General features: G+C 38.0%; 1 protein-coding gene across 2 annotated transcripts in view; it reads left to right on the top strand.

Annotated features, from left to right (window-relative positions):
• ND-B8 (NADH dehydrogenase (ubiquinone) B8 subunit) overlaps positions 1 to 26,826 on the top strand; it is a 75,022-nt gene that overhangs the window by 34,714 nt on the left and 13,482 nt on the right. Inside the window, exon 3 of one of the 2 annotated variants that reach the window (XM_090386093.1) lies at positions 201 to 492. The exons of the other annotated variant lie outside the window; for it this stretch is intronic. Within the exon in view, the coding sequence (XP_090242219.1) occupies positions 201 to 229 (29 nt within the window). The 3' untranslated portion in view covers positions 230 to 492. Of the gene's footprint in view, positions 1 to 200; positions 493 to 26,826 lie in introns of those variants that run through there. 2 annotated transcript variants of the gene reach the window in all.

Genomic DNA, 26,826 nt, shown 5'->3' with positions numbered 1-26,826 from the left:
CACACGATTTGATTACTGAAATTATTTGTATTTAAATTAAATTTGATTTAATTTAAATACAAATAATTTCATGGCATAAATAAATTTATGCCATGAAACTGATTTAAGATATTTGTTGAGATCTTTCCACTTTGGTACATATTTAAGATAGTTTGGTGACATTTTGATGTTACACTGAAACTCTGTCTTTGTGCCCACAGAGAGTTACAACTGCAGCTGTAGTGAATAATGGAAGTTAAAGCTAATTGATGCAAAACATGATGAACTGAATGACTAAAACCTAAACTGGAATTACAGTGAGACTTTATAATTATAGAACCAAGATGTGTCAGATGTTGTTATTGTTGGAGAGCCTAGGATATCTGCCCCACCATCCTGCATGAAACTTTCAGTTTACCTAAGAAAAACAACAGAATAAGCTAAACTATTACTGTGTAGTTTAGAAACTAAAAGTTAAAAACAGGAACTGAATGGGGAGAGCACAGAAGGGAGAACTGGAACAGAAATATTTCTTTTTTTATTTCAGTGTGCTTATCTAATGACCAAGCAGAAATGAATCCTTAAGAAAAATTTAAAAATATTTATATTTTAACCATTATAACAGTATGTATTAATTTAATCTATTATCTGTTTATATGTTAATGCAGTTTATATTACCATATCATTGTGTTGTTGAATGCAATAAGAGGCTTGCTATCATATAAGTTCATGACAGTTTAGACTAATTATGGAATTCTCAACTTCTGATTTAATTTATATGCATCTAGTATTAGCAAATGCACCTACCTAAGATATGTGATTTAATTAATTATTGTCCATGGGAAATGGGCCTGTAACTGCCAGATGCTGCAGACAAAAATAATCCAAATCTGCATCAGTTTGATAGACAAAATTCTTTCACTCAATTATTTTTTCTACCATCCAAGTCATACAGCTACATCTACCATCCAGTCATAGTGCATACAGCTCAAGCAGTACACAGTTCAGACTTGTTGAAAGAAATAATGGATGCTGTTGACCATGATCCAAGTTAAAGGATAGTAGTCGTACGTGTGGAAACATAATAGTCCTTTGTGTGGAGGATTTACAAGATGTATCCCTATCACATCGAAAGATCTGTGCATGGCTGCATATGGACTTTCTGCCACGATGAGCCTATTGTACTTTATATGGCTATTAAAGAAGTGTGCAGAAGATCCCTGTTCTTTACCAAGATCCTCTGAACATGTGGCTTGTTTTACGAAAAATTGCATACCATAGTATCCACAACCAACATAAGTAGGAAAGGCACAGCCCATATACCATGGATGTTAGATACCACCAACAGTGGTATCTGGCAATGTCTGATCAAATAGTTGAGGACATGTTTATTTCTGCATACATTACTGGATCATCTTTATGGCAAGGGATATTTTCTTTCTGACTGTTTTAGATGTGCTTTTGGTAGATATTACTTTGGTTGCATGATGATGAACCTGCACCCTTTCATATGATTAGTACAGTTCCTCCTGAATAATCATTATCCTTATCTTTTGTGAAATGTGATGGATGGATCATGGTTATGATTCTCCAGTGAAATTAGCATTAGCATTAGCATTAGTAGAGGCATTTGATGCAAGAAAGCAAGCTTATGCAGCATCAGCCAAAAAAAAAAAAAAAAAAAAACCCACTTCCACTTCACCCCTCTGTTCGTTCAAAATACCTGTCCAGCTGAGCCTTAAACTTATTTAGGCTATCAACCTCCACCACAAGGGATGGCAGTCTGTTCCACCAACCAACCACCCGCTGGCTAAAGGCAAATTTCCGCACGTCTATCCTACATCTGTCTTTCCTCAATTTGAATTTATGCCCTCTCAGGTGATTTTTCTGAGCTAGAGGAAGAATCCCATCAGCATTGAGCATGCTTAAACCATTCAACCTCTATCAGATCACCTCGCTGGTGCCTAGTCTCCAGACACTGTAATTTGCAAAACTTAAGCCTTTCTTCGTAAGAGCACCCCTTTGTTCCATTCACTAATCTTGTTGCCCTTCTCTGTACTCGTTCCAGCAGCTCTACATCCTTCTTGAAATGAGGCCTCCAGACCTGTATACAGTACTCTAGGTGTGGCCTGACCATTGCCTTATACAATGGAATAATCACCTCCTTATCCCTGCTGGAAAAATTCCTGTATATCAATGACAATACTCCATGAGCTACTCTTGCAGCCCGTCTGCACTGCTCAGAGAACTTCATATCTGCCTGCACAATCACCCCCAAGTCCCTTTCATTCTCTACCATTGTCAGTGTAGTACCACAGAGTTGATACGTTGCTCTGGGGTTGCTGTTTCCCATGTGTAGTACTTTACATTTGTCAATGTTAAACTTCATTTGCCACCTCTCAGCCCATCTGCTCAACCTTTCCAGATCCTGTTGCAGCAGCATAGTGTCAGTAGTGTCCTTGACAACCCTGCCAACCTTTGTATCATCTGCAAACTTGGACATTTAGCTTGATATACCATCATCAATATCATTTATAAATACAGAAAACAACAATGGACCCAACACTGAGCCCTGAGGGACTCCACTAATAACATCAGTCCACGATGAGCAGTGTCCATTGATTACCACTCTCTGTCTTCTCCCCCTCAACCACCCCTTTATCCATAGCAGCAATTTGACTCCAATGTCACACTGCTCCAATTTGTGTAGCAGTCTTCCATGTGCAACAGTATCAAAAGCCTTTCTAAGATCCAAGTATATAATATCAAAGTTATTCCCTGCATCCAGCTCTTTTGTGACTGCATCATAGTATCCAATCAAGTTGGTCAGGCAAGACTTCCCCTTAACAAAACCATGCTGTGTCTGAGCTATAACTGAAGTCTTGTCTAAATGATCCTGCAGTGCTTCTTTAACCAGTGCCTCCATTAATTTTCCTGGAACAGAAGTTAAGCTCACAGGTCTATAATTACTTGTTTCAGCCTTTGATCCTCCTTTGTGAATTGGGGTCACATTTGCACATTTCCAGTCCATGGGTACCTCCCCTGAGTCCAAGGAAGCTCTCATAACTATGGCTAAGGGTTTGCTTACTTCCTTTGCTGCCTCCTTTAATATAACTGGATAGATCCCATCCACCCCGGGTGCCTTTCTTGTGTTTATCTTCATCAATTTCTCCTCCACTTTACTCTCAGTTATTTCAAGATTCTGTAGCTTACTGCTAGAGTTGAATACATCTCTGGCATTCCCCTTGCTGAATAACTCCTCATGTGTGAATGTCGATGCAAAATATTCATTTAGTTTGTTAGCTACCTGAGCAGGATCATCAACAGTTGACCCATCAATATCAAGTGGACCAATCTGATTCATCCCCTTCCTTCTAGAGTTTACATAAGTAAAGAACTCTTTGCTGTTTTTCTTTGCATCCCTTGCCAAGGATTTCTCGTAATCTGCCTTCGCCTGCCTAACCTCCTTTGTAACTTGGTTGCATATCAACTTGTATCTATCATAGGCTTCTGTGTCATGTGTTAATTTGTAAGTATCCCATGCATTTTTCTTCTCTGCCATATGCCTCATTAGTTCATCTGACATTTATTTTGGCCTAAACCTTGAACAATATTTCTTAGTTGGTATGTAAAGCCTAGTAGTTTCCAAGATAAGTTCTTTGAATGCTTCCCATTTTGAATTTGCTGTTGGTAACATCATCAGTTGGTCCCACTGTATAGAATTTAAATACTGTCTCAGTCCATCGTAGTCGCCTTTACGGAAGCAATAACCCTTCCCTTTACCCCTAATGGTAGTTACCTCTTTGAGTAAATCCCACTTCAGCACACTGTGATCACTGCCACCTAGTGGTTCATTTATCTGCAGATTCTTAATGCATGAAGAATCACTGCTGATAATCAAATCAAGAGTATTACTCCCTCTAGTTGCCTCCCGAACATGCTGATGTAGAAAACAATCATCCAATAAATCCACAAAAGCCCTGCTAGTGTGAGTTTTTCAATATAGCTCCATTGATTTTTATCTGTAGTGTTATATCAAAGGCATGGTTGTATACCAGGGGTGGGCAACCTTTTTAAATGGTGGGCCAAATAAAATGTCTGTGAGGTACGTGCAGGCCAATTTTTTTTTAGTTTTCCATGATTTTTAGGATTATTAAAACGGTGTATAATGAAAAAATTGTCGTAAACAGTTATTGTAATATTTATATATACTCATACACATAATTAATTTTATTGATAAGAAAAATTAAATACAAACTCAAAATAAAAAAATTGCAAAAATACAATTACAGTATGCAATTATAAAAAAATTAAATTGAAAATTATTATAATTTCAAAGATTTTACAAAACCTTAATAATCTTAGATTTTCAATTATGTATTGCGATAGGTTTCAATAAATACCTCCATAAAAATAAAATGATAAATCCTCTCCAAATTATTTACTCTTATCTGTCAATTATTCACTGACATTTGCCATTTAAACTCACAATACACTTGCATTGCAATCACATTCTGTAGAGCCGAGGGTCTGGGAACTACTACTGACTGCATGCAAGTCTGTGCCTGCTTATCAGTGTTGCCAGAAGCTATGCTTACCGTTTGACAATACTACTACTTACTAAGGCAACCGGGCTAGCCAGGTGGGTAAATTACCTGCCTAGCAACCCAAAGGTCGCGGGTTCGAATCCCACCTCGGGCTTGGATCAAAGTACTGCAAAAACCTTGGGAGGTGCATTATGGCCACAGAAGCCAATGCGCCAACAACTACCAAAAAAAAAAAAAACAAAAAAAAACTACTTACTAAAACAATGCTAAAACTATGCTTACCATTTGAAAATACTACTACTTCTCAGGTTGTAACATATGGCACAAATTCAAATGATTTATTAGATGTCACGCAGTCAAAATGTTAAAAACAATTTAATAACAGCAAGTATAATAAAAATTACAATAAACATAATTTCGTGATATATATTCTTCAGCAGGATGTTTATTATATATATTTCAAAAATGACCGCGGGCCAACTTCAGGCTGGAGGTTGCCCATCCCTGGTAAATACCACTGAAGTTGACAGTTGCCAAGAATTTTGGTAGCACATTAAAGATGTCATTAGAAATATGCTACACATTTTGGAGTGTGTAATAGCGTCACTTGAAATACACCTTTTGCTGCAAATGGTGGTTATTTGTTATTTTGGTTTTTAGGAGCATTAGCAACTAAGGCCATATTGCTCTGGGATATGCGGTGGTCATTCCCTGACCTTTCCGCATCCTCCCTATTTGGTGGTGACGGGCTCGAACCCCGGTCTAATCAAGAAGCATGTGCTACGCACTGCTGCGCCTTCCCACCTGGCTACGGAGGCGCTGCAAATGGTGGTAATACAATATCTGAATATCTCGTACAATATCTGAAATGACCGTGCGTCACATGCTCGCACGTATGGGCTATACCAGCAGATGACCCTTACGGCATCCTCTCCTAACCAAGATTCATTGGCGTAAAAGACTTGCCTGGTGCAAAGAGCATGTAAGTTGGACATTAGAAGACTGGAAGGTGTGCTGGTTGGATGAGTCACATTATTTACTCCACACGGTGGATGGTCGTGTACGGATTTAGTGTCAATAACATGAGCCTGTCAATAACATCATCCATCATGCATGGTATCAAAAATGCAGGCCAGCAGAGGCGGTTGTATGGTGTGGGGCATGTTTCACTGGCAGGAACTTGGACCCCTGGTGCATGTGGAACAACGTATCAGTGATCTCTGCTATCGTCAACTGCTTGCTGACTGTGTACACCCCTTTATGTTACACTTTTTCCCGAATGGCAATGGTGTCTTCCAAGATGACAATGCACCTAGCCATCAGGCACTTGATGTGCAGAAATGGGTTGAGGAACATAGTTCTGATTTCCAGCATATCGATTGGCCTTCAAAGTCCCCCGATATCAATCCCATAGAGCACTTGTGGGATATTATGGAAAGGCATATCAGGCATCCGGATACAGCAATCACCTCCATACCTGCATTGCTGGGTACATTACACACAGCTTGGTTGGCCATACCTCCTGAACGTTTCCGACATCTTGTTGAATCAATGCCACGTTAGATAGCTGATGTACTGAGGGCAAAAGGAGGACCTGTGAAGTGATCACTCAGTGTAACTCCTCTGCAATAAAAATACTGTTATAGTAAATTTTCATCATAAGCCAAAATGTATTTTTTGTTGATTTTACTGTGTTTCTGCTGTTTGTAAATGTAATCTTGAAGGTAAGTACACATAATAATTAATAAAAAAATTTATTGAGAACTCAAAAAATACTGTTCCCTAAAATTTTTTATCTTTATTTTAAATAGAAAATTTTTTTAAAGTTCACTGCTGATACTAAGGTGAATCATTTGCAACAAGGGATGTTTCAAATATATTATGTTAAAGCAAAGTCTGTTTATTACCTTATTACCTTGAGTCATTACCCGTAGTCAACCAGCATGTTTAAAACCTGTCCACGATTGGTACTCCACCTGTAGTATTAGTATTAATAGTGGCAAATGATGCAAGAAAACAAGCTTATACAGCATCAGCCAAAAAAACCATTTAACATATCCATCCTCTCCAATAGTTTGTCTGGTTCTTTCTTGAATTTATTCAAACTATCCACTTCCACAATAACGGATAGAAGCTTAGGCAGTAGTCTAAAGTAATTTGGGCCCAAATTGCTCTGGAGGACAATAGTTCTCCATATGACTACTCTCATTTCAATTCTAGTTTTGATTTCAGAGTGCACCTTTCTTGTTTACTGGATGATTGTGTAGTTATTTTATTCCGGTTTCATCATTGTTTTTGTAACAGTTCCAATTCTAGAGTTCAATGTTCACTGTGTAACCACACAATTATTTTATTTATGTGTAATCATTTACATTAATTTGTTTACAATACATTGTAAAGGAATAACCATAGGTGATTTTAGAACTGCAAGAGAAACACAGCTGTTAGAGTTTACTACTGAATGTACAGATTATAGACTAAACAGTGGCACTGAAAGGGGAAGAAGGTGAGTCAACTGGACTGGTCCTGAACATTGAGTAAGGGGCTGTAACACAAGTTACAGAAAAGAGGAAGTGTGGGGGGGGAGACAGGTTCAATGAGGCTGTTTGTTTTAGGACTCATAATTTGAGATGAAGACACTGTACAAGCTGACAGTATTAGGTGTACTGACCATAATTCTGCTACAAACAGATGAATGACACTGGAAAATGTTTTTTTGTGCATTTTCTCCAGTTATGCTAATGATGTGTATGGAAATTGTTTGAACAATCACAACTGAATGAAAATCAGACCCTCAATGATGAATAAAATTCAATTTAAAGATCCTGTACCTTCTTCAATAGATAAATGTTTTGTTAATCTTTACTGTTCTTAACATGGTTCATAATAATAACATGGTTCATAATACTGTTCTTAACATGGTTCATAAAGTATCACTTGAATAAAAATTAAGAATAAAGTGTTTTGCAAATACTGTTTCTGCATTTTTTTCTAATAACATGCATTGCAGTTATTATTTTGGAGGACAGTGAAAAAATGTAATTACTTCAACCTGCATAGAGTAAAATCTGTTATTAACCTCTAGAAGGAATACAGATAATTCTCAGAGTTTTGTGGTGCCACTTCTTTTATGACTTCTTCAGAGATTGAATTTCTGCCTTGTTATAGTGCATAAATTTGCAATGTTATAAAAAAGTAATTTCCGTGCTATTTGTTCCGGTTAGGGGTCAGCGACATGGGTGGAACGCTTGTCATTCCTCCATGTTGATGTGCCCAGCCGAATTTTTACAAGCCGGCTGGCCAAGCCTGACGCTCTTGATTTTTATTTTGGTGTTTCCTTAACCCACTGTCAGTGCAAACATTTATCGTATTTAGTAGTCATAGGCTTGAACCCCAGTCCACTCAAAGAGTTCATACCACTGCACTCTCGCTCCTGACCACTCGGCTATGTCTTATCCCCAAATTGAAATGTTATATGGTCCACAATTCATTTTCTGAATAACTGGTTCAGGAAGTATACCATGCAATATCTGAAAATATCTTTATATCACCAAGAAATTAACACTTCAGTGGTCACAGTGATTATTTAATCATTAGTCATGTGAAGGACCACTGTTCTCCAATTTAAACATTCATTTTTGCACTTGTGGATTGCTTTTTTTCTTTGTAGTAGGTACTCTTGGTAATTTATTCAGAGACAGGATATACTGTACAGCTTTTATGTTTCTTGGAAAAAAAGCATCATAAATGAATGAGTCATCTGATAATCAACACTAGAAAATATGCTAGTATTTCATTTACATTGAACAGGGAATAAAGATGTTGCTTTAAAACTTCCTTATTTCTAAAAAAAGATGGCTAATATTTTGAAGAAACATTTTTCTTGAAAACTACTAAGTTCTTTTTTTTAGCATTATGGTGTGCAGGTAAATCAAAAGGGAAAATAGCAAAAGTTCAAACACTTCAATCTGAGTAGAGAGAGAGCGCTGTCTTTAATTATCCTGTAATGAGTGATTAATTTATTAGTATACTAATATGATAATGTGATTATTTACATTGCAACATTCTGTTGAGCAAAAAAAAAAAAAAAAAAAAAATTAGAAAGGGGTGGTGAGGTCATGCTTCTTATCAAAAGCAGCCTGAGTGCGAAAAGAGTTTTTGCCGAGTCAGAAGTTACACCTGTCAGCCTAAAATCTGTGTGGCGTGAGTTAGTTGGAAGCAAAGATATAATGAGTGAGAGTAATCAACAGACCAGAATATTGTGAAGAGTGTGATGAAAGTATCTACATGCTGACAGAATAGGCCAGAAAATGTGAATATCTTATTAATGGTGACTTTAATCTGCCTCTAATTGGAATAAGTGGGAATGAAATTTTCAAAATGGGGAACAAATTTTTAAATAAACCAGATGATTATTATTTGTACCAGCATTTTAGAGAAAATACTAGGGATAAAAATATTCTTGACTTCTTCATTACTCACAAACTTCTTCATTACTTCCAACTAACAACTGCAGGTACTGATCCTGCAGTTGTTAGTTGGAAGATGAAGGATGTGTTTCAGTAATTAAAGGTAAAGACAAGGATTTTAATTTCAGAAAGGGGCCCGTGGCAGAGGGAGAGAAAATAAATTAAAATTAAAATCATGGACTACCTTTACAGCAATAATTACAGAAGCCATGAGCGCGTATATACTATTAAGAAAATATGGCACCAGGAGGATGCTGGGATGGAGGGATATGGAGCTGGCCAGTCTAATAGAGCAGAAAGAACAGCAGTAAAAATTGCTGAAGTCTACAACAGATAAAGATTAATCTGTAATAGTACCACAGATAAGGTTAGAAAAGCCAAGGCTGAGTATGAGAAAGCACTGGCTAAGAGAGCAAAGAATGGAGAGGAGTTTTTCATATATGCAAATACAGAGAAGAAGAAAATGAATTGGATCAGATCATTGTGCATTGAGTGTGGGAAAAGTCTTAGTAACCCAGCTGATGTTGCTGGTGAATTGAATAGGTACTTCATCAGTGCTTACTGATGAAATGCCCATTTTGCTGAGGAGAGAGTGCGAGTGAGGCTGAGTCACATGAAATTAGTGATTTCGAAATTACAGTTGACTGTTTATTAGAAAAACTTCTGAGCTTAAAGGCAAGTAAGGCTCCTGGAGTTGTTGGCATATACCCAGCAATTTTGAGGGAAGCAGCCAGAGAGTGTATTGAACCATTATGGTTAATTATGAGAGCATCTTTGGACTCAGGAGAGATTCCTTTGGATTGGAGGAGTTCCAATTTATTGCCAATATGTTTGTTGTTTGTTTGTTATTTGGTTTTTAGGAGCATTAGCAACTAAGGCCATATTGTTCCGGGGATATGCGGTGGTCATTCCCTGACCTTTCCGCATCCTCCGTATTTGGTGGTCACGGGCTTGAACCCCAGTCTAATCAGAAGCGTGTGCTATGCACTGCTGCTCCTGCCCACCTGGCTACAGAGGCGCCTGCCAATATGTAAATGTGAATCTAAGAGTGATGTTGGTAACTACAGATGCTGGTTAGTCTGACTTCAGTGGTAGGGAAAATCTTAAAGGCAATGATTAAGAGCACAATCTAGGGATATTTAGTTAGAAATGGCATTCTGAACATCACACAACATGGTTTTGTTAAGACATAATCATGTTTAACTAACTATTAAGCTATTTTGACACAATTATTCATGAGCGAGATGTATGGAACAATTTTGGCATAGTTTATTTGGATTTTAGCACAGCATTTGACTCAGTCCCACATGAGACATTAGTATATAAACTGAAACATGTTGGGATTACTGGAAAAATTCTAAGATGGTTTGCTGGGTGGCTGCAGGGCAGAAGGCAGAGGATTGTGATTAATAGATATTCTTCAGATGGGTGTAACGTCAGAAGAGTGGTCCCCCAAAGATTGGTTCTTGGACCACTATTGTTTCTGATGTTCATAAATGTCTTCAACAAAGGATTAAAGGGCATGATGTTAAAATTTGGAGAAAACATAAAGATTGTGAGAGTTGTTAACAATCAGTGCCAAGCAGCACTCCTTCAGAATAACTTGAACGGGCTTCAACAATGGTCTGAAAAGTGGCAGCCATGTTTTAATGCAGTAAAATGCAAGATCTTACACTCTGGGAATAGCAACCCAAAATAAATTATACACTTGGTGTGGTTAATTAAAAACAGTAGAAGAAAGGGATCTGAAAGTTATGATACAGACATTGATGATTTATCCTGCATTATCCTGTAGCAACTGGGAGGTCATAATACCACTGTATAAGGCAATTTAAGACCACATTTGTAAGACTGTGTCCAAGTGTGGAGACTTCATTTATAAAAGGCATTGATCTTCTTGAAAGGTTCCAAAGGCGGGCAGCTTGCCTAGTGAGATCAGCAATAGGGCTACTGTACGAGGAAGGGCTATAGAGCTTGGCAACCAGGCACTATTGAATGGACCTGATTGAAGTTTATAAGGATCTGATAGGGGTTAGTAAAATGATTGAAAGCAGAATGTTTACTGGTTCAAAGAATCTAGAACTAGGGGCCATAAGATAACAAATTACAGGGGAAAAGGTTTAGATGAGATTGTAGGAAGTTTTTTTTTGCCAGCAAGTTGTTGATTACTGGAACCAGTTGCTGGGGCTGTGCAAATGGGGAAGTGCATTGAACACACTGCACCAGGGGTCCCTTGATCTAGGGCAGGCTCCAATCGAGAGAGAGCCATCAAAGTCTCAGCATAAATAAACAAGGCCCCTTAACCCCGTTTGCATCCGGGGACCCCAATACTGTATAAACTACCTATGAAGGCATGGTCCTGCCAGTTGCCTTCATAGGTAGTTGAAGCTGACAGTTTGAGGAAATTCAAAGGTTAACTGATTGTTATCTATCTGATGAGGGAAGCACATAATTTGTATTGTCTTATCTACTTTTTTTTTTCCCTTTTTTTTTTTTTCCTGGCCAGCGCAGAAAAGCTATGTGGTTAATACTATTACTAGTGTTGAGTCCAATTGTGTGCCTTCTGAGAAAACAGTCAATAAAAGTTCAATTAAAATATGTGAAAGAAGATCACATTTTATGTGATAAAGTACATCAGGTGGTTTTAGCTATTAAGTGTAGAATTTTTATGAAGACTGAAGCATTCCCAAGAAATTTTGACCCTTTAAGACAGGAAACATTTTTTGAAGAACTTAAAGTTAGTGAAATACAAGTTGAAATTATGTCATTACGGAAAAGGAAAATGTTAAACTTCTTGGTAGTGCCTAGAGGCATTATATTGTAGCAGGAAGTCATATTATTAGCAAGAAAATAATAGGATGTGATCACTTACTGAAATATTTTCACTGTTTACAATCCACTGAAAGGTATAACTGTAGTAGTTTGAGAGAGAGATCTCAAAATTAATTGTTGCTTTACCAGTGAATATTGTGAACATTGTAGCACAGACATTGGACAGTGTTTTTGTTGTTCTAGCAAAACTGCAATGAAAGTTATAAATTGAAATGCAGTATTCATAGTTATGATCTTCAGGTAATATGATAATAAGCCAGAACTTGTCCCTCTTACTAAGAAATTGCTGATTTGTATAGACTGCATACAGGATATGGCAGCTATCTTGACAATGAAAAGCAAACCAAGAAGAAAAAAAAGCAAGAAACGAGCAACCAGGAAAGCAATGGAATTGAAGGAAATTTAGTCATCTGAAGGAGAAGGGAAAAAAAAACACAAGGATAAAATTGCAGGTCTTGAAACTTAGTATATTAGATAATCCTTTGATGATGTTAATAAATTGTTTAAAAAAGCTAATACAGAAGAAAGATTTTGAAAGAGCTAAATTGGCACAAGCCATGATAGAATGAATTATAAAAGCCAATGAAGTATAAAAACTTGAGGAATTGAATTATTTGTGGTGTATTTTTTATTTATTTAATTAAATTGTTTTGTTATTGTTGTAGTAATTAATGAATCATTAACTCCTTCAGTGGCATTCCCAGAAATGTTTCATGATTTGCTGTATGTTTCAATTAAGTATATTCTAAAACAGTTCCATGTTCAGTACCGTGCCCAACATATTATATCCAAAGATATTTCCAGGCTCTGTTAAATATTTAAAAGTGGTTCTGATTATTGCTAGAAGATGGCAGCACTCAGAATAAAATCATGGTGCTAAATTTTTTTCATTATTTTCTCATTTTCTGAAATTTGAGGATTGTGTTCTTCAAAAAAAAATTGCCCTGCATGCCATGTAAAGTGAATTTTAAGTTGCCACCGAAGGGGTTAAAATTCATGGCTCTACTCCCTTTAGGAAAAATTCATCTTTCATCAAAAAAGCTAAGAAAGTTGAGCCTTTGGTTGGTTCTAATGCTTTCAAAGTGAGGTTTTCTCACTTTGAAAGCATTAAAAAAAAAAAAAAAAAGAAGCGTTTTCTGTTTTTCTTTGTTGATATTTAGTCTTTTTTTTTTTAAATTGGCTCTTTTTTCCCTGAATTTTTGTTTGAAATATATGGCAGCACTGTTTATATAATATAATATAATATAAATAAATAAGCAGTTTTGCTTATTTATTTAAGTTTGTATATTAAATGAAAATTATTATTGTTATTAGCCATATGATGCAAGGAAGCCTGAGGCTTATGCTGCACGAACCAAAAAAAAAAAAAAAAATTCTGAATTACCCTGAGAGAGAGAGAGAGAGAGAGAGAGAGAGAGGAAAAAAAGAGTCAGAAGCAGAAAGGAAATCACCAAGAAATAGAAGAATGATGATATCCAGTTAGGACCTTGGGTGTATCAAGCCCATACTCACCAGATACGAGCCCTTGAGGTTATTTATGGTTTAAATCAGAAATTCTTGATTTTTTGATTCTTAACATATATATTTATATATATAAAATGGGATCAGAAAGGTTTAGGACTGAAGTTCTTTATAAATAAAATTTAGAGTGCTTTCAACCATGACCTGAGGTGCAGATATCTTCCATCAATATTATTATCATTAGCCATATGGTGCAAGGAAGTCTGAGGCTTTTGGTGCACCACCCAAAACAAAAAAATTCTGAGTTACCTGAGAGAGAGAGAGAGAACAAGTCAGAAGTAGAAGGGAATCACCAAGGAAGCGAAGAATGATGATATCCAGCTCAGGACCATGGGTGTGCCAACCCCGTACTCACCAGATGTGAGCCCCTGAGTTCAAATACAGAGCACTGCTCAGATCTTATCTTGACTGTTATTTCCCTGTATATATGATGCTGCTTCTGCTTATTGAATGTAGCAATTTTACTGCAGAACTATATGCACTTAAATTTGCTTGAATATTTAGGCAACCATTTTTGTTGTAAATGATAGCATTTTTGTTCATCACATCTATGAAAATCTTCATGTATGCCATTTGGACAAATGTATTCAAAATACGATATATGGAAAATTTATAAAATGAAATGCCACAGAAAATCTTTCTGTATACCACCTGCTGGCAACCATTGATAGAGTGTCAATGCCTGGTTTAAACCTTGTTACTACTTTTAAGATGTAATTTTTAGTGTCATTAATGCATTGAGAAATAAACATTTTATCCTGAATCAAATTAAATATCAGTTACATCATATTCAAGAAAGCAAACAATCTATAATCTTTTTTCTAGATTCTGGGATCTTGGAGATGAACTACCAAAGAATCCAGTGAATTCTGACTTATTTTAATCCTTACAAAGGACTTATGCATATAGTATAAGTAAATATGGCATAGCCATACAAATAAAAATTTCATGAATTTAGTTTTTTTTTTTTGTTAGCTAGTGGAATAGTTAGAATTGCTATGAGGAATTGTTAAAATACCAAGAATGTCTTGGGATAACTTTCTATATTTCATGTTTCCTCGTGCAGTTGTCAGTTCCCTAACCAAGGCCCCACTTTACATCAATTCTTCCCTCTCTCATAGTGGTATTCAGTAGGTTCTCACATTGAAATTGACAGAATGATCTGCAAAATATCATTTCTCTACCTTCAATGATAAAGGATAAAGATGCCATTAGCATTTAGTTTACTCAGCACTTTTAAAGCCTTATACATTTCAGTTTAGTTTTAACACAGATGCCAGCTTCTAGATGCTACAATTTGCAAAATCCACTCTTTCTTGTTAAGAATAGCCTCCCTACTAATCTTGTTGCTCTTCTGCACATCCTTCCCAACAGATCTACATCCTTCCTAAAATTAAGTTTCCAAACCTGTACATGCTATTGTAGTAGCCCAACCATTGCGTTTTACAATGTAGTAATCACCTTGTTGTTCTCTGCTGGCAAAGTGCCAGGTTGCATTTTCTAAGCTCCTGATAGGATAGTAGCCAAGTTTTACTGAATTCTACTTGACTTTGCAGTATTAGCATTAGCATTAACATTAGTAGAGGCATTTGATGCAAGAAAGCAAGCTTATGCAGCATCAGCCAAAAAAAAAAAAAAAACCCACTTCCACTTCACCCCTCTGTTCATTCAAAATACCTGTCCAGCTGAGCCTTAAACTTATTTAGGCTATCAACCTCCACCACAAGGGATGGAAGTCTGTTCCACCAACCAACCACCCGCTGGCTAAAGGCAAATTTCCGCACGTCTATCCTACATCTGTCTTTCCTCAATTTGAATTTATGCCCTCTCAGGTGATTTTTCTGAGCTAGAGGAAGAATCCCATCAGCATTGAGCATGCTTAAACCATTCAAGGCTTTATACACCTCTATCAGATCACCTCGCTGGTGCCTAGTCTCCAGACACTGTAATTTGCAAAACTTGAGCCTTTCTTCGTAAGAGCACCCCTTTGTTCCATTCACTAATCTTGTTGCCCTTCTCTGTACTCGTTCCAGCAGCTCTACATCCTTCTTGAAATGAGGCCTCCAGACCTGTATACAGTACTCTAGGTGTGGCCTGACCATTGCCTTATACAATGGAATAATCACTTCCTTATCCCTGCTGGAAAAATTCCTGTATATCATTGACAATACTCCATGAGCTACTCTTGCAGCCTGTCTGCACTGCTCAGAGAACTTCATATCTGCCTGCACAACCACCCCCAAGTCCCTTTTATTCTCTACCACTGTCAGTGTAGTACCACAGAGTTGATACGTTGCTCTGGGGTTGCTGTTTCCCATGTGTAGTACTTTACATTTGTCAATGTTAAACTTCATTTGCCACCTCTCAGCCCATCTGCTCAACCTTTCCAGATCCTGTTGCAGCAGCATAGTGTCAGTAGTGTCCTTGACAACCCTGCCAACCTTTGTATCATCTGCAAACTTGGACATTAAGCTTGATATACCATCATCAATATCATTTATAAATACAGAAAACAATAATGGACCCAACACTGAGCCCTGAGGGACTCCACTAATAACATTAGTCCACGATGAGCAGTGTCCATTGATAGTTGAATCATACATACATGTATGATTCAACTATCAGTAGATTCCTCCTCTGCTGCTCAGTCACAATTAGCTGATCAGATGAACAGGTATTTAATATTTTTTATATTTATGCCCATGCCATGTAACTACATGCACAGCATCCAACTTTTACACATCAACTAAACTCTCTGTTATCCAGAAGAGTAAAGGTGACAATATTGTCAACATATAGTGTCACAATGAATCACTCTGCCCCCTCCTACAGGGACATCCTCTTCCCTCAGTTCTTGAAAGTTAAGAACACCCATCATTTATCACAGTTGTCTCTGCAAACCAGAGTATAACAGCAGTTAAAATAGGTATCCGAATAAACAATCAAAGATTCTTGGATTTAAATAATTGTTCCTTAAAAATCCAACAACACAGGCTGTTGCTACAGTGCCAAAAAGCAACAAAAGAGGGTCTCTTTTTCTTTGCTTTTTCTGGTTCTCACTGCCTTCGCATACTGTGACATTTGTCTAAAGATGGCATCTATAACAGTAGTATGCACTGATAAATGCATGTGTGTATTTTGTGCCAAGTGCAGTGGAATTGGGAATTTAGCAAAGATGAGTATAATAAATCTCCAAAAACAAAGGTTACCAGATTTTGATGCAGTTTTAATCCCCAAATGATAACCTCCAAAGTTTCTTCCCTCTAGCATTAAACACTACCCCATGTCAAAACCAAATATCACTTGTGGTGCAGACCAGATGACAGGGATGAGTGGCCACATAGGTTTTGATCCAGGAACTCAGAATCAACAGCAAGATCAGTTAGTTTAGTTAACAGTTAACTAATCACCATGCTAGAAGTGTTCAATCACTCTAAATGCAAAACACTTTCCTATTAAAAGAAATTAGAAAAGTCACCTTAAAGGGGAAATAAATGCACTGAGGACCACATCTGATGAACGAGGGAAAAGAGCAAGAGAGTTATAACTGATCATTAACCTAAGCCTACATGTTGTCTGCTTTGCCTGTTTCAGAATTCCTATCTGTGTGCATGTGGAAACAACTACCAAATTTGGAAAAAAATGGTATTGAAAAAGAGATCATGGAAAACCCTATGTAGACAACTAAAGTAAACAACATTATCATTTCTGGCCCATCCAGTCTTCATTCCTGATTAATAGCAGTTAAGATCAATCCCCCTTATCAACCAAGATATTGGGTGCAAGTTGCTGCCAGTCACTTCTCTCTGCACGGCAGAACCCTTTCTAATCCAACAGTCCTTCAAAACTGCCTCCAACCACACTTCTTGCCCCAGATGCAATCTCATCATTGGAACATCCACCACATCCAGATTACAGCTATGAAACAGCCTACTATGGTTAACAGAAAACTGTGTCTCGCAGCTCACCCCACATTACTCTTGATCAAATTGAAGTAGTAGTGGCAAATGATGCAAGAAAGCAAGTTTTCTCACTAGACAAAGCCAAAAAAAAAAAACACTACACACTTCACCCATCCTTACCCTTCAGAAATTTGTCTAGTTCTTCCTTGAATTTATTCAAACCATCCCCTTCCACAGCAATAGATAGAAGCCTGTTCCAACAATCAACAATCCAACCTTCAAATCTAATGTCAAAGCTTGCATCACCTGCAAGTTTTAGTATTTATCTTGAAGGCAAACTTCTGCAGCCATCCTTCCTCACTTAAATTTGTGCCCACCTCGTGTGTAGTCTCTAAAAGAAAAAGAATGCCATTTGCATTCAGCTTACTCAATTCATTAAAGGCCTTACCTCATTCAGGTCGTCCTGCAGGTGCCTAGACCTTAGAAGCTGCAATTTGCAGAACTGAAGCCTTTCTAAGTAAGAGCACCCATTTGTTCCCTTCACCAACTTGGTTGCCCTTCTCTGCACCCATTCCAGCAGATCTACATCCTTCCTAAAGTGTGGCCTCCAGACCCGTATAGAGTACTCAAGATGCTGCCTAATAATGGCCTTATACAAGGGATAATAACCTCCTTATCCCTGCTAGCAACGTTTCTGTATATCATTGACAAAACCCCATGAGCTGACCTGGCAGCATGTCTGCACTGCTCAGAGAATTTCATGTCTGATTGCACAATTGTCCCCAGATCTTTTTCATTTTCCAATACCCTGAGTATAGTAGCACATAGTCGACCTGTTACTCTGAGATTACTGCTACCCATATGCAGTGCCTTGCATTTGTCAAATTCAACTGCCATTTTTAGCCCACTGACCCAATTTTTCTAGAACTTGTTGCAGTAGCTCAACCTGATTACTGTTGTTAACTACTGCCAACCTTTGTATCATCATCTGCAGGCTTTGACATTAAGCCTAATTACCTTCATCAATATCATTAATAAATATTGAAAACAACAATGGGCCCACCATAACCTGGGGGAACTCCACTGATAATATTAGTCCACGAAGAGCAGTGTCCATTGATAACCACTGTCTGTCCACATAACCATCCCTTTATCCACAACATTGCTCCAATTTATACAGCAGTCTTTTATGGGTAACATTATCAAAAGCCTTCCTGAAATCCAAGTATATGATATCAAAATTATTTTTTTCATCCAATTCCTTCGTCACTGTCTCATAGTAACCTATTAGATTGGTTAGACAAGACTGCACCTTAAGAAATCCATGCTGTGATTGCAGTATAATTGCATGCCTGTCCAGATTGCCATGCATTACTTTTTTAACCAGTGATTCCATTATTTTATCTAGAACAAATGTTAAGCAACAGGTCTGTAATTACTCACGTCACTTTTGATCCCCCTCGATGAATTGGGGACACATTTGCACAGCTCCAGTCCATACAGACCTCCCCTGAATTCAAGATACTCTCATAATTATGGCTAAAGGCTTTCTTATCTCCTTTGCTGCCTCTCTTAATATGATTGGATAGATCCCATCCATCCTATGTGCCTTTTTTATGTTCAATTTCACCAAATAGATGTCAGATGAACTAATGAGACTCGTGGCAGAGAAGAAAAGGGATGCATGTAAATTATCAGAAGCCTATGGCAGATATAAGCTAGTCTGTAATCAAGTCACAAATCAGGTTACGCAAATGAAGGCTGATTACAAGAAATCCTTGGCAAAGGATGCAAAGAAAAACAACAAAGTTTATATACTTTATGTATATAAATTCTAGAAAGAAGGGGGGTCAATCAGATTGATCCACTTGATATTGGTGGTTCGACTATTGATCTCAGATAGCTGACAAATGGAATGAGTATTTTGCATCTACATTTCACACGTGAGCAATTCTGTAAGGAAGGGGAGGACAGAAGTTTACTAAACTCTAACAGGGAGCCAAGTGATTTTGTAATAACTGAGAGCAAAGTGTAGGAGAAATTGTTGAAGTTAAACATAAAAAAGGTACCTGGGGTGGATGGGATCTATCCAGTTATATTAAAGGAGGCAGCAAAGGAAGTAAGCAAACCCTTAGCCATAATTATAAGAGTTTCCTTGGAGTCAGGGAAGGTCTCCGTGGACTGGAGGTGTGCAAATGTGTCACCAGTTCACAAAGGGAGTTCAAAAGGTGACACAAGTAACTATAGACCTGTTACTTTAACTTGTGTTCTGGGGAAAATAATGGAATCACTGGTTAAAGAAGCATTGCAGGATCATCTAGATAAGACTGCAGTAATAGTTAAGACACAGCATGGATTTGTTAAAGGGAGGTCTTCTCTGACCAATTTGATTGGATACTATGATGTGGTCACAAAGGAACTGAATGCCAAAAATAATTTTGATATCATATACTAGGATTTCAGGAAAGCTTTTGATACTATTGCACATGGAAGACTGCTGTACAAATTGGAGTGGTATGGAATTAAGGGCAAGTTGCTACAATGGATGAAGGGATGGTTGAGTGGGAGACAGCAGAGAGTGGTAATAAATGGACACTGCTCTACGGGACTAATGTTATTAGTGGAGTCCCCCACGGTTCGGAATTGGGCCCATTGTTGTTTTGGGTATTTATCAGTGATATAACCCCAGGGGCTCACATCTGGTAAGTTTTGGGCTTGGCATACCCAGGGTCCTGAGCTGGATATCATCATTCTTCCCTTTCTTGGTGATTCCTTTCTACTTCTGACCCTTGTTTTCTCTCTCTCTCACTCAGCATAATTCAGAAATTTTTTTTTTTTTGGCTGGTGCAGCATAAGCCTCAGGCTTCCTTGCATCATATGGCTAATAATAATGATGAAGGTATATCAGGCTTAATATCCAAGTTTGCAGATGATACAATGGTTGGCAAGGTTGTTAATGACAGTAAAGACAGTATTCTACTGCAACAGGATCTAGAAAAGTTGGGCAGATGGGCTGAGAAATGGCAGCTGAAGTTTTAACATTGACAAATATAAAGTATTGCATATGGATAGCAGTAACCCAAAAGAAATGTACCAACTGTGTGGTACACCTCTTGGGGAAGTGGAGAACGAAAAAGACCTGGCGATAATTGTGCAATCAGATATGGAGTCTGTGAGCAGTGCAGATGGGCTGCCAGAATAGATCATGGAGTCTTGTCAATGATATATAGGAATTTTGCTAACAGAAACAAGGAGGTGATTATCCCTTTGTATAAGGCAGTAGTCAGGCCACACGTTAAGTACTGCATACAAGTCTGTAGGCCTCATTTTAGGAAGGATGTAGAGTTGCTAGAATGAGTACAAAGAAGGGCAACAAGATTGGCAAGAGGAACAATGGTGTGCTCTTACCAAGAGGGAGGCTCAAGTTCTGCAGGTTGCAGCATCCTGAGCCTAGGCAGTGCGAGGTAGTCTGATTGAGATGTTTAAGGCTTTGAATAGTTTGAGCAGGCTCAATGCTGATGGGATTCTTCTGCTTGCTCATATTAAGAACCTGAGGGGATATAGATTCAAACTGAGGAAAGACAGATGTAGAATAGATGTGCAGAAGTTTGCCTTTAGCCAGTGGGTAGTTGATTGCTGGAACAAACTTACATCTGTTGTGGATTTTGATAGCTTAAATAAGTTTAAATCTGAACTAGACAAGCATTTGGAGTGTCCCGATGGGTGAAATGGGAAGTTTTTTTTTTTTGGCTGATGCTGTATATGCTTGTTTTCTTGCATCATATGCCTCAACTAATGCTAATTTCTCTTTCATTTTTCTCTTAGTTATTACAAAGTCATTTTGCTCCCCCATTGGAGTTGATAAACAGCTGGTATCCCTCTCCTAAAGAATTCCTCATGTGTGAATGTAGGGTGCCTCCGTAGCCAGGTGGGCAGGAGCAGCAGTGCATAGCACACGCTTCTTGATTAGACCGGGGTTCGAGACCGTGGCCACCAAATATGGAGGATGCAGAAAGGTCAGGGAATGACCACTGCATATCCCCGGAGCAATATGGCCTTAGTTGCTAATGCTCCTAAAAACCAAAAATAAGAATAATAACAATGTGAATGTAGATGCAAAATACCTATTCAGTTTGTCAGCAACCTGAGCAGGGTCATCAACAGTTAACCCATTGACATCAAGTGGATGGACCAATGTGATTCAACCCCTTTCTTTTATCGTTAATATAAGTAAAGAAGTCTTTGCTGCTTTTCTTTGCATTCTTTGCCAGAGTTCCCATAATCAGCCTTAGCTTACCTAACCTCCTTTGTGACTTGATTACAGACTGATTTATTCTACCATTTGCTTCTGTACCACCTGATAATTTATATGCATTTCGTGCACTTTTCTTCTTTGCCACATGTCTCAATAGTTCATCTGACATCCATTTACATCTAAGCCGTGAACAGTATCTCTTCGTTGGTATGAAAAGCCTGGTAGCTTCTTTGATTACTTCCCTGATTACTTCCCATTTAGAATTTTCTGTTGGTAACATCATCAGTTTGTTCCACTGCACAGAATTTTAAAACTATCTGAGAGCATTGTAATCATTAAAACTTTCCTTTTACCCTTGACATTAGTTTTGTATTTAATTAAATTCCACATTAGTACATTGTGATTGCTGCCATCCAGTGGGTCTTTTACTGTAGCTGCACTAAGAGAAAATCCTCACATTTTCTGCAAATGTAACACAGCTATCAAGAAACCTCTCTAGTCATCATTCAGAATAGAATGTATTACCCTATTACTAGTTAGCCACCTTTCTGGGTGTTTGGAACTGTCATTTGGCTGTTTTACGAACCTACCTGCCAGGAAATTGCTGGCTGACTCACAATCAATCCTGATTGCAATGATCCTATGGCACCAACTCAACCAATACAAGTAAGAATAACTGATAGACCAGAATGTTACAAGAGAAATTGACCAGGGATCAGATCAGCATTGAAAGAGATTAAATGTCAAATGACCAAAAAAATTTTTCTATCAGAATGTCCTAAGTATTCACAAGCTAGATACGCTTGAATTGATTCTCCTGTCCCACACCATTGACATAATATGCATCACAGAAACATGGCTGTAATCATGCAGGAAGCTATCGTTTGCATTGTAGTGGCAGGATTTAAAACATCTTCACATCACAGTCAAGCACAAGAAGTAGTGGTGTAACTCACAGTCTGGAACTCACAGTCTGCCATTAATCTTCAGTGATTTGCAGTTCCACAATATGTTCATGCAAAATCAAGCCAGACACCAGTGTTTGAAGCTCTGCTAGTAACCATAAAATGAAATGAAATACTGATAGATATATGATCCATATATATAGGTGTTGGAAAAGATTTCAACCTTTTCCAATGCCTACACAGCCTGCAAGAATCACTGCCAAAAAAGATTGAACCCATTGGCTCAAACTCAAAAATGAACCAGCCAAAGGACAAAACAAGCTGGACTTGATCCTGACATCTACCTACTGTATATTTCACAGTTAACTGGAAACAGCATTCACATTTGACCATGAGCTGATAGTTTTCTCTGTTATCAGCTCCTATCTCTGACTAGTGTATCAAACATATAAAAAAAATCACAATGGTAATCTCGCCAAAGTTCCGAGACATTGACAAATTTTTAACTGCAGCAAAAGTATACTGTGCAATGTACTTGAGCAGTGCCCAGTTGATCTAGCAGCCACTGTATCAGATGGCTAAATTCCAGAGCATGGTGGAGCTGAAACCTCAACTCTAGCCTCGCTTGCAAGCAAGCTCTCCATAAACAATCAGAAAAAGTCAGTCTACAGAGGATTGAATCATCTACTAATTGGCATGGGCCCGATTTAATAGGTTAAAATTGGTCGCAATTAAAAACTACATCAATGCCACAGTAAAAAGAGGAGGGAAAAAAAACCTAGATGTTTTTGATCCCAACATTGCTTAGACTTGTTTATCCAGATTCTCATTTAATCCACTTCAACCATTAGGTGAAGATCTACCAGTAAAGAAGTTCATTGTTAAGTGCCTCAGTTCATTTATTATTGATTTGCTAGAAACAGTATTCAATGTAATCCTCCTACAGCAAACCTATTACCAAAGATCAATACAGTGGCAGACTAAAGAAAAATCGGGCCCTAGGCAAGATTCTCATTTCAGGCCCCACCTAGGGTTGTTACCTTTCAGAAATTGTAATGGAGGACACAGTTGAATGGGTTAAAAAAGGTCTTCTATTACTAAATATAAAAAATACATTTGAACTCTATTATTGAAGTTGCCAACTTAAATCAAATAGTTCATACCAGCGTACACCAGAGGCATTGATTAAGTAACTAAATCTACCTAATCAACATGCGACTAGTGCTATCTGGTGAATCACGTGTATACTGCGCCTGGCACAGTATACATGATGATTCACCAGAGAGGGCGGCATGCAGAGATGCTTTGATTGATCGGTGCGAACCAAGCGGAACATTATAAATTTATTTAAAATAAAATAATGAAAAAATGTACAATAAAACCGTTTTACGGACCCTAGGCAGTTTCCTACTCTGCATAGGCCAAATTCCGCCCCTGGACCAATAACACAACCGTGCCTAAGCAATATAGGTGCAAAAGCAATCCTACCAGCACCAACAAAATACCTCTTGCCATCTCAATCACCACAATGACACTATGAAGGCCCTAAATGCTCCACTGTGATAAAACTACTAGTCATGACCAATAGGACCCTTAAAGTCCTTAAACAGCAAACAAGAACTAGTGGTAGTGTACATAGACCTTGAAGCAGCATTTAACAGCATAAATATGAATGCCCTCCTAGGCCTTTTTTATATCTGTTTTCATATCAAAGGTGATGTGCTAGCTTTTTTAACATCACTGTTTACTGATAGATTTGTATTCTTTCAATATAACAACATAAACTACATCAGAGGAATAAATGCTGGGGTGCTACCACAAGGAGCTGTGCTATATGAGCTATTATGAACATCAGCACTAATGCCCTTTATTGTGCATAGACAAGATATACTGATGTATGCAGATATCTATTTACTCCTATTCCACTCGGAGTGATGACATTCATTATTAATAAGATTGGGGAACTCACAGTCTGCCTGAACAACTTTGGACTGAGGCTAAACCCAAATAAATCAGCAGTGATTCTATCCTTGCTAAAACAAATGGCAACTAAGGTCCTGCTATCACTTTGTGATGACCCTATCCCAATCGTAAGTAGCCACAGGAACTTTGGAGTCATTTTCGACCCCCACGCTTCATTTCCACAACCACATAGAAGCCTTACTAAGTAAAATGAGAAGCCTCAGATTGTTATATGCCAAGCAACATCTTTATGTTAATGCATTGCAAACCAAAAAGAAGTATATTCAGACTTTTATCTACTCCTGTGTCCTGGTTGCAATTGAAATTGGAGCATCTTCAATCCTGACACTAAAGAAAAAAAGTTTATACAGAAGAGTACTGGTTCCTGAAATGGATAACATACAAATATCCACTACCATAAATGTGGACCACACAAAAAGGCCATGCAAGTAAATCTACCAAGGTGCCAATTACCATTAATAGTGTGAGGATCATGATTGTAATGAAGCTGTTAACAGGTGTAATCTCCTCCCCTGACTTACGGGATATCTGCACTTGCTGCAGCATCCATTGTAGACTAAGAGAAAGCCTATGCTGCTTCTGAGGAAACATATATTGAAACTCTGCAATGGTTTCATACCAGCACAAGTCCTCTCAGTGCTCCATTTGATGAAAGTTTACAGGGTCGACAAGGATAAATAGCATCAGTTATTAGGTACAGGTGCAGAATAACAGAACAATTACCCTCCATACTGGATGATACTGCTCATTACCTAACGCCCACCAGACCTCATATGTCATCATCATGGTAAAGATCCCTCAAGTGTAATCCCTATGAACTATTCTGAAAACAAAAATATCCCTTTGTATTTATATGTATGTGTAAATTAATGTATCAGAATTACAAGTTAGTGTTAATTTTATGTACTGTCCAGCTGTAAAACCCTAACTTTACATGTTGTGGTGGGTCCGAATTGTTTTACTGTATGCTCTAGTAAACATTAAAGATATTTTCTTTATTTATTTAACTGTTTCCCAAAATGTGGTTTGCAGCTGAGTGCTGGTCCCTAGAAAATATACAAATAATTGTACGATACTGTTATTATTGTGTTATTATTCACAAAAGCAGCAAGTCATAACATGTAAATGGAAAACTAGTTTCTAATCTTATATATTTCTGTACTTGTTTTTCTTCAGAAAACAAATATAGATATATAAATCTGGAGATTGAGTGTAAAACCACATTTTGGGATAAAATTTCTGACATGATCTCCTCCCCCTAAAAAATTGATGCAGTGGTTGCCTTATAACTCCATGTTTATTGAGATGACCTTGCATTGCTCCTTTAACTGTACTGTGAACTGTACAGTTGCTATATATAATATTTTTATTTGGTTTCAGTTGTTTGGATAACATTTGAGGTTCCCCCCCCCTCTCTCTCCGAATGCATTAGCATTATTAGAGACATACAATGCAAGAAAGCAAGCTTATGCAGCATCAGCCAAAAAAAAAAAAAAAATAAAAGAACCTCCCATTTCACCCCTCCATTCATTCCAAATGCATGTCCAGTTTAGCCTTTAATTTATTTAGGCTATCAACTTCCACAACAAAAGATGGAAGTTTATTCCACCAATCAACTATCTGCTAGCTAAAGGCAAATCTCCACACATCTATTCTACAACTGTCTTTTCTCAATTTGAATTTATGCCCCCTCAAGTTCTTAATCTGAGCAAGAGGAAGAATCCATTTGCATTCAGCTTGCTCAATCCATTCAAGGTCTTATACACCTCAATCAGATCACCTCACAGGTGCCTACTCTCCAGGTGCTGCACTTTGCAGAACTTAAGCCTTTCTTAGTAAGAGCACACCACTGTTCCCCTCGCCAATCTTGTTGCTCTTCTTTATACTCGTTCTAGCAACTTTACGGTGCCTCCGTAGCCAGGTGGGAAGGAGCAACAGTGCATAGCACACGCTTCTTGATTAGACCGGGGTTCGAGCCCATCACCATCAAAAACGGAGGATGCGGAAAGGTCAGGGAATGACCACCGCATATCCCGGAGCAATATGGCCTTAGTTGCTAATGCTCCTAAAAAACCAAATAACAACTAGCAACTTTACATCCTTTCTGAAATGAGGCTTCCAAGCCTATATACAGTACTCTAGGTGAGGCCTGACCATTGCCTTGTATAACGGGATAATCACCTCCCTCTCCTGCTAGCAAAATTCCTATATATCATTGACAAGACTCCATGACCTGCCCTGGCAACCTGTCTGGACTGCTCAGCAAACTTCATATTTGACTGCACAATTACCACCAGGTGTTTTTCACTTTCCACTTCCCTGAGTGTAGTACCACACAGTTGGTATGTTTCTCTTGGGTTATTGCTACCCATGTACAGTAATTTGCATTTGTCAATGTTATACTTCAGCTGCCACTTCTCAACCCTTTTGCCC

The sequence above is a fragment of the Mastigoproctus giganteus genome, chromosome 1 (assembly GCF_048544385.1).
Source record: "Mastigoproctus giganteus isolate SK-2022 chromosome 1, ASM4854438v1, whole genome shotgun sequence".
In the NCBI taxonomy this organism is placed as follows: Eukaryota; Metazoa; Arthropoda; class Arachnida; order Uropygi; family Thelyphonidae; genus Mastigoproctus; species Mastigoproctus giganteus.
Note: the sequence above shows the minus strand (reverse complement) of the source record. Positions and strands in the feature narration are given on the sequence as shown.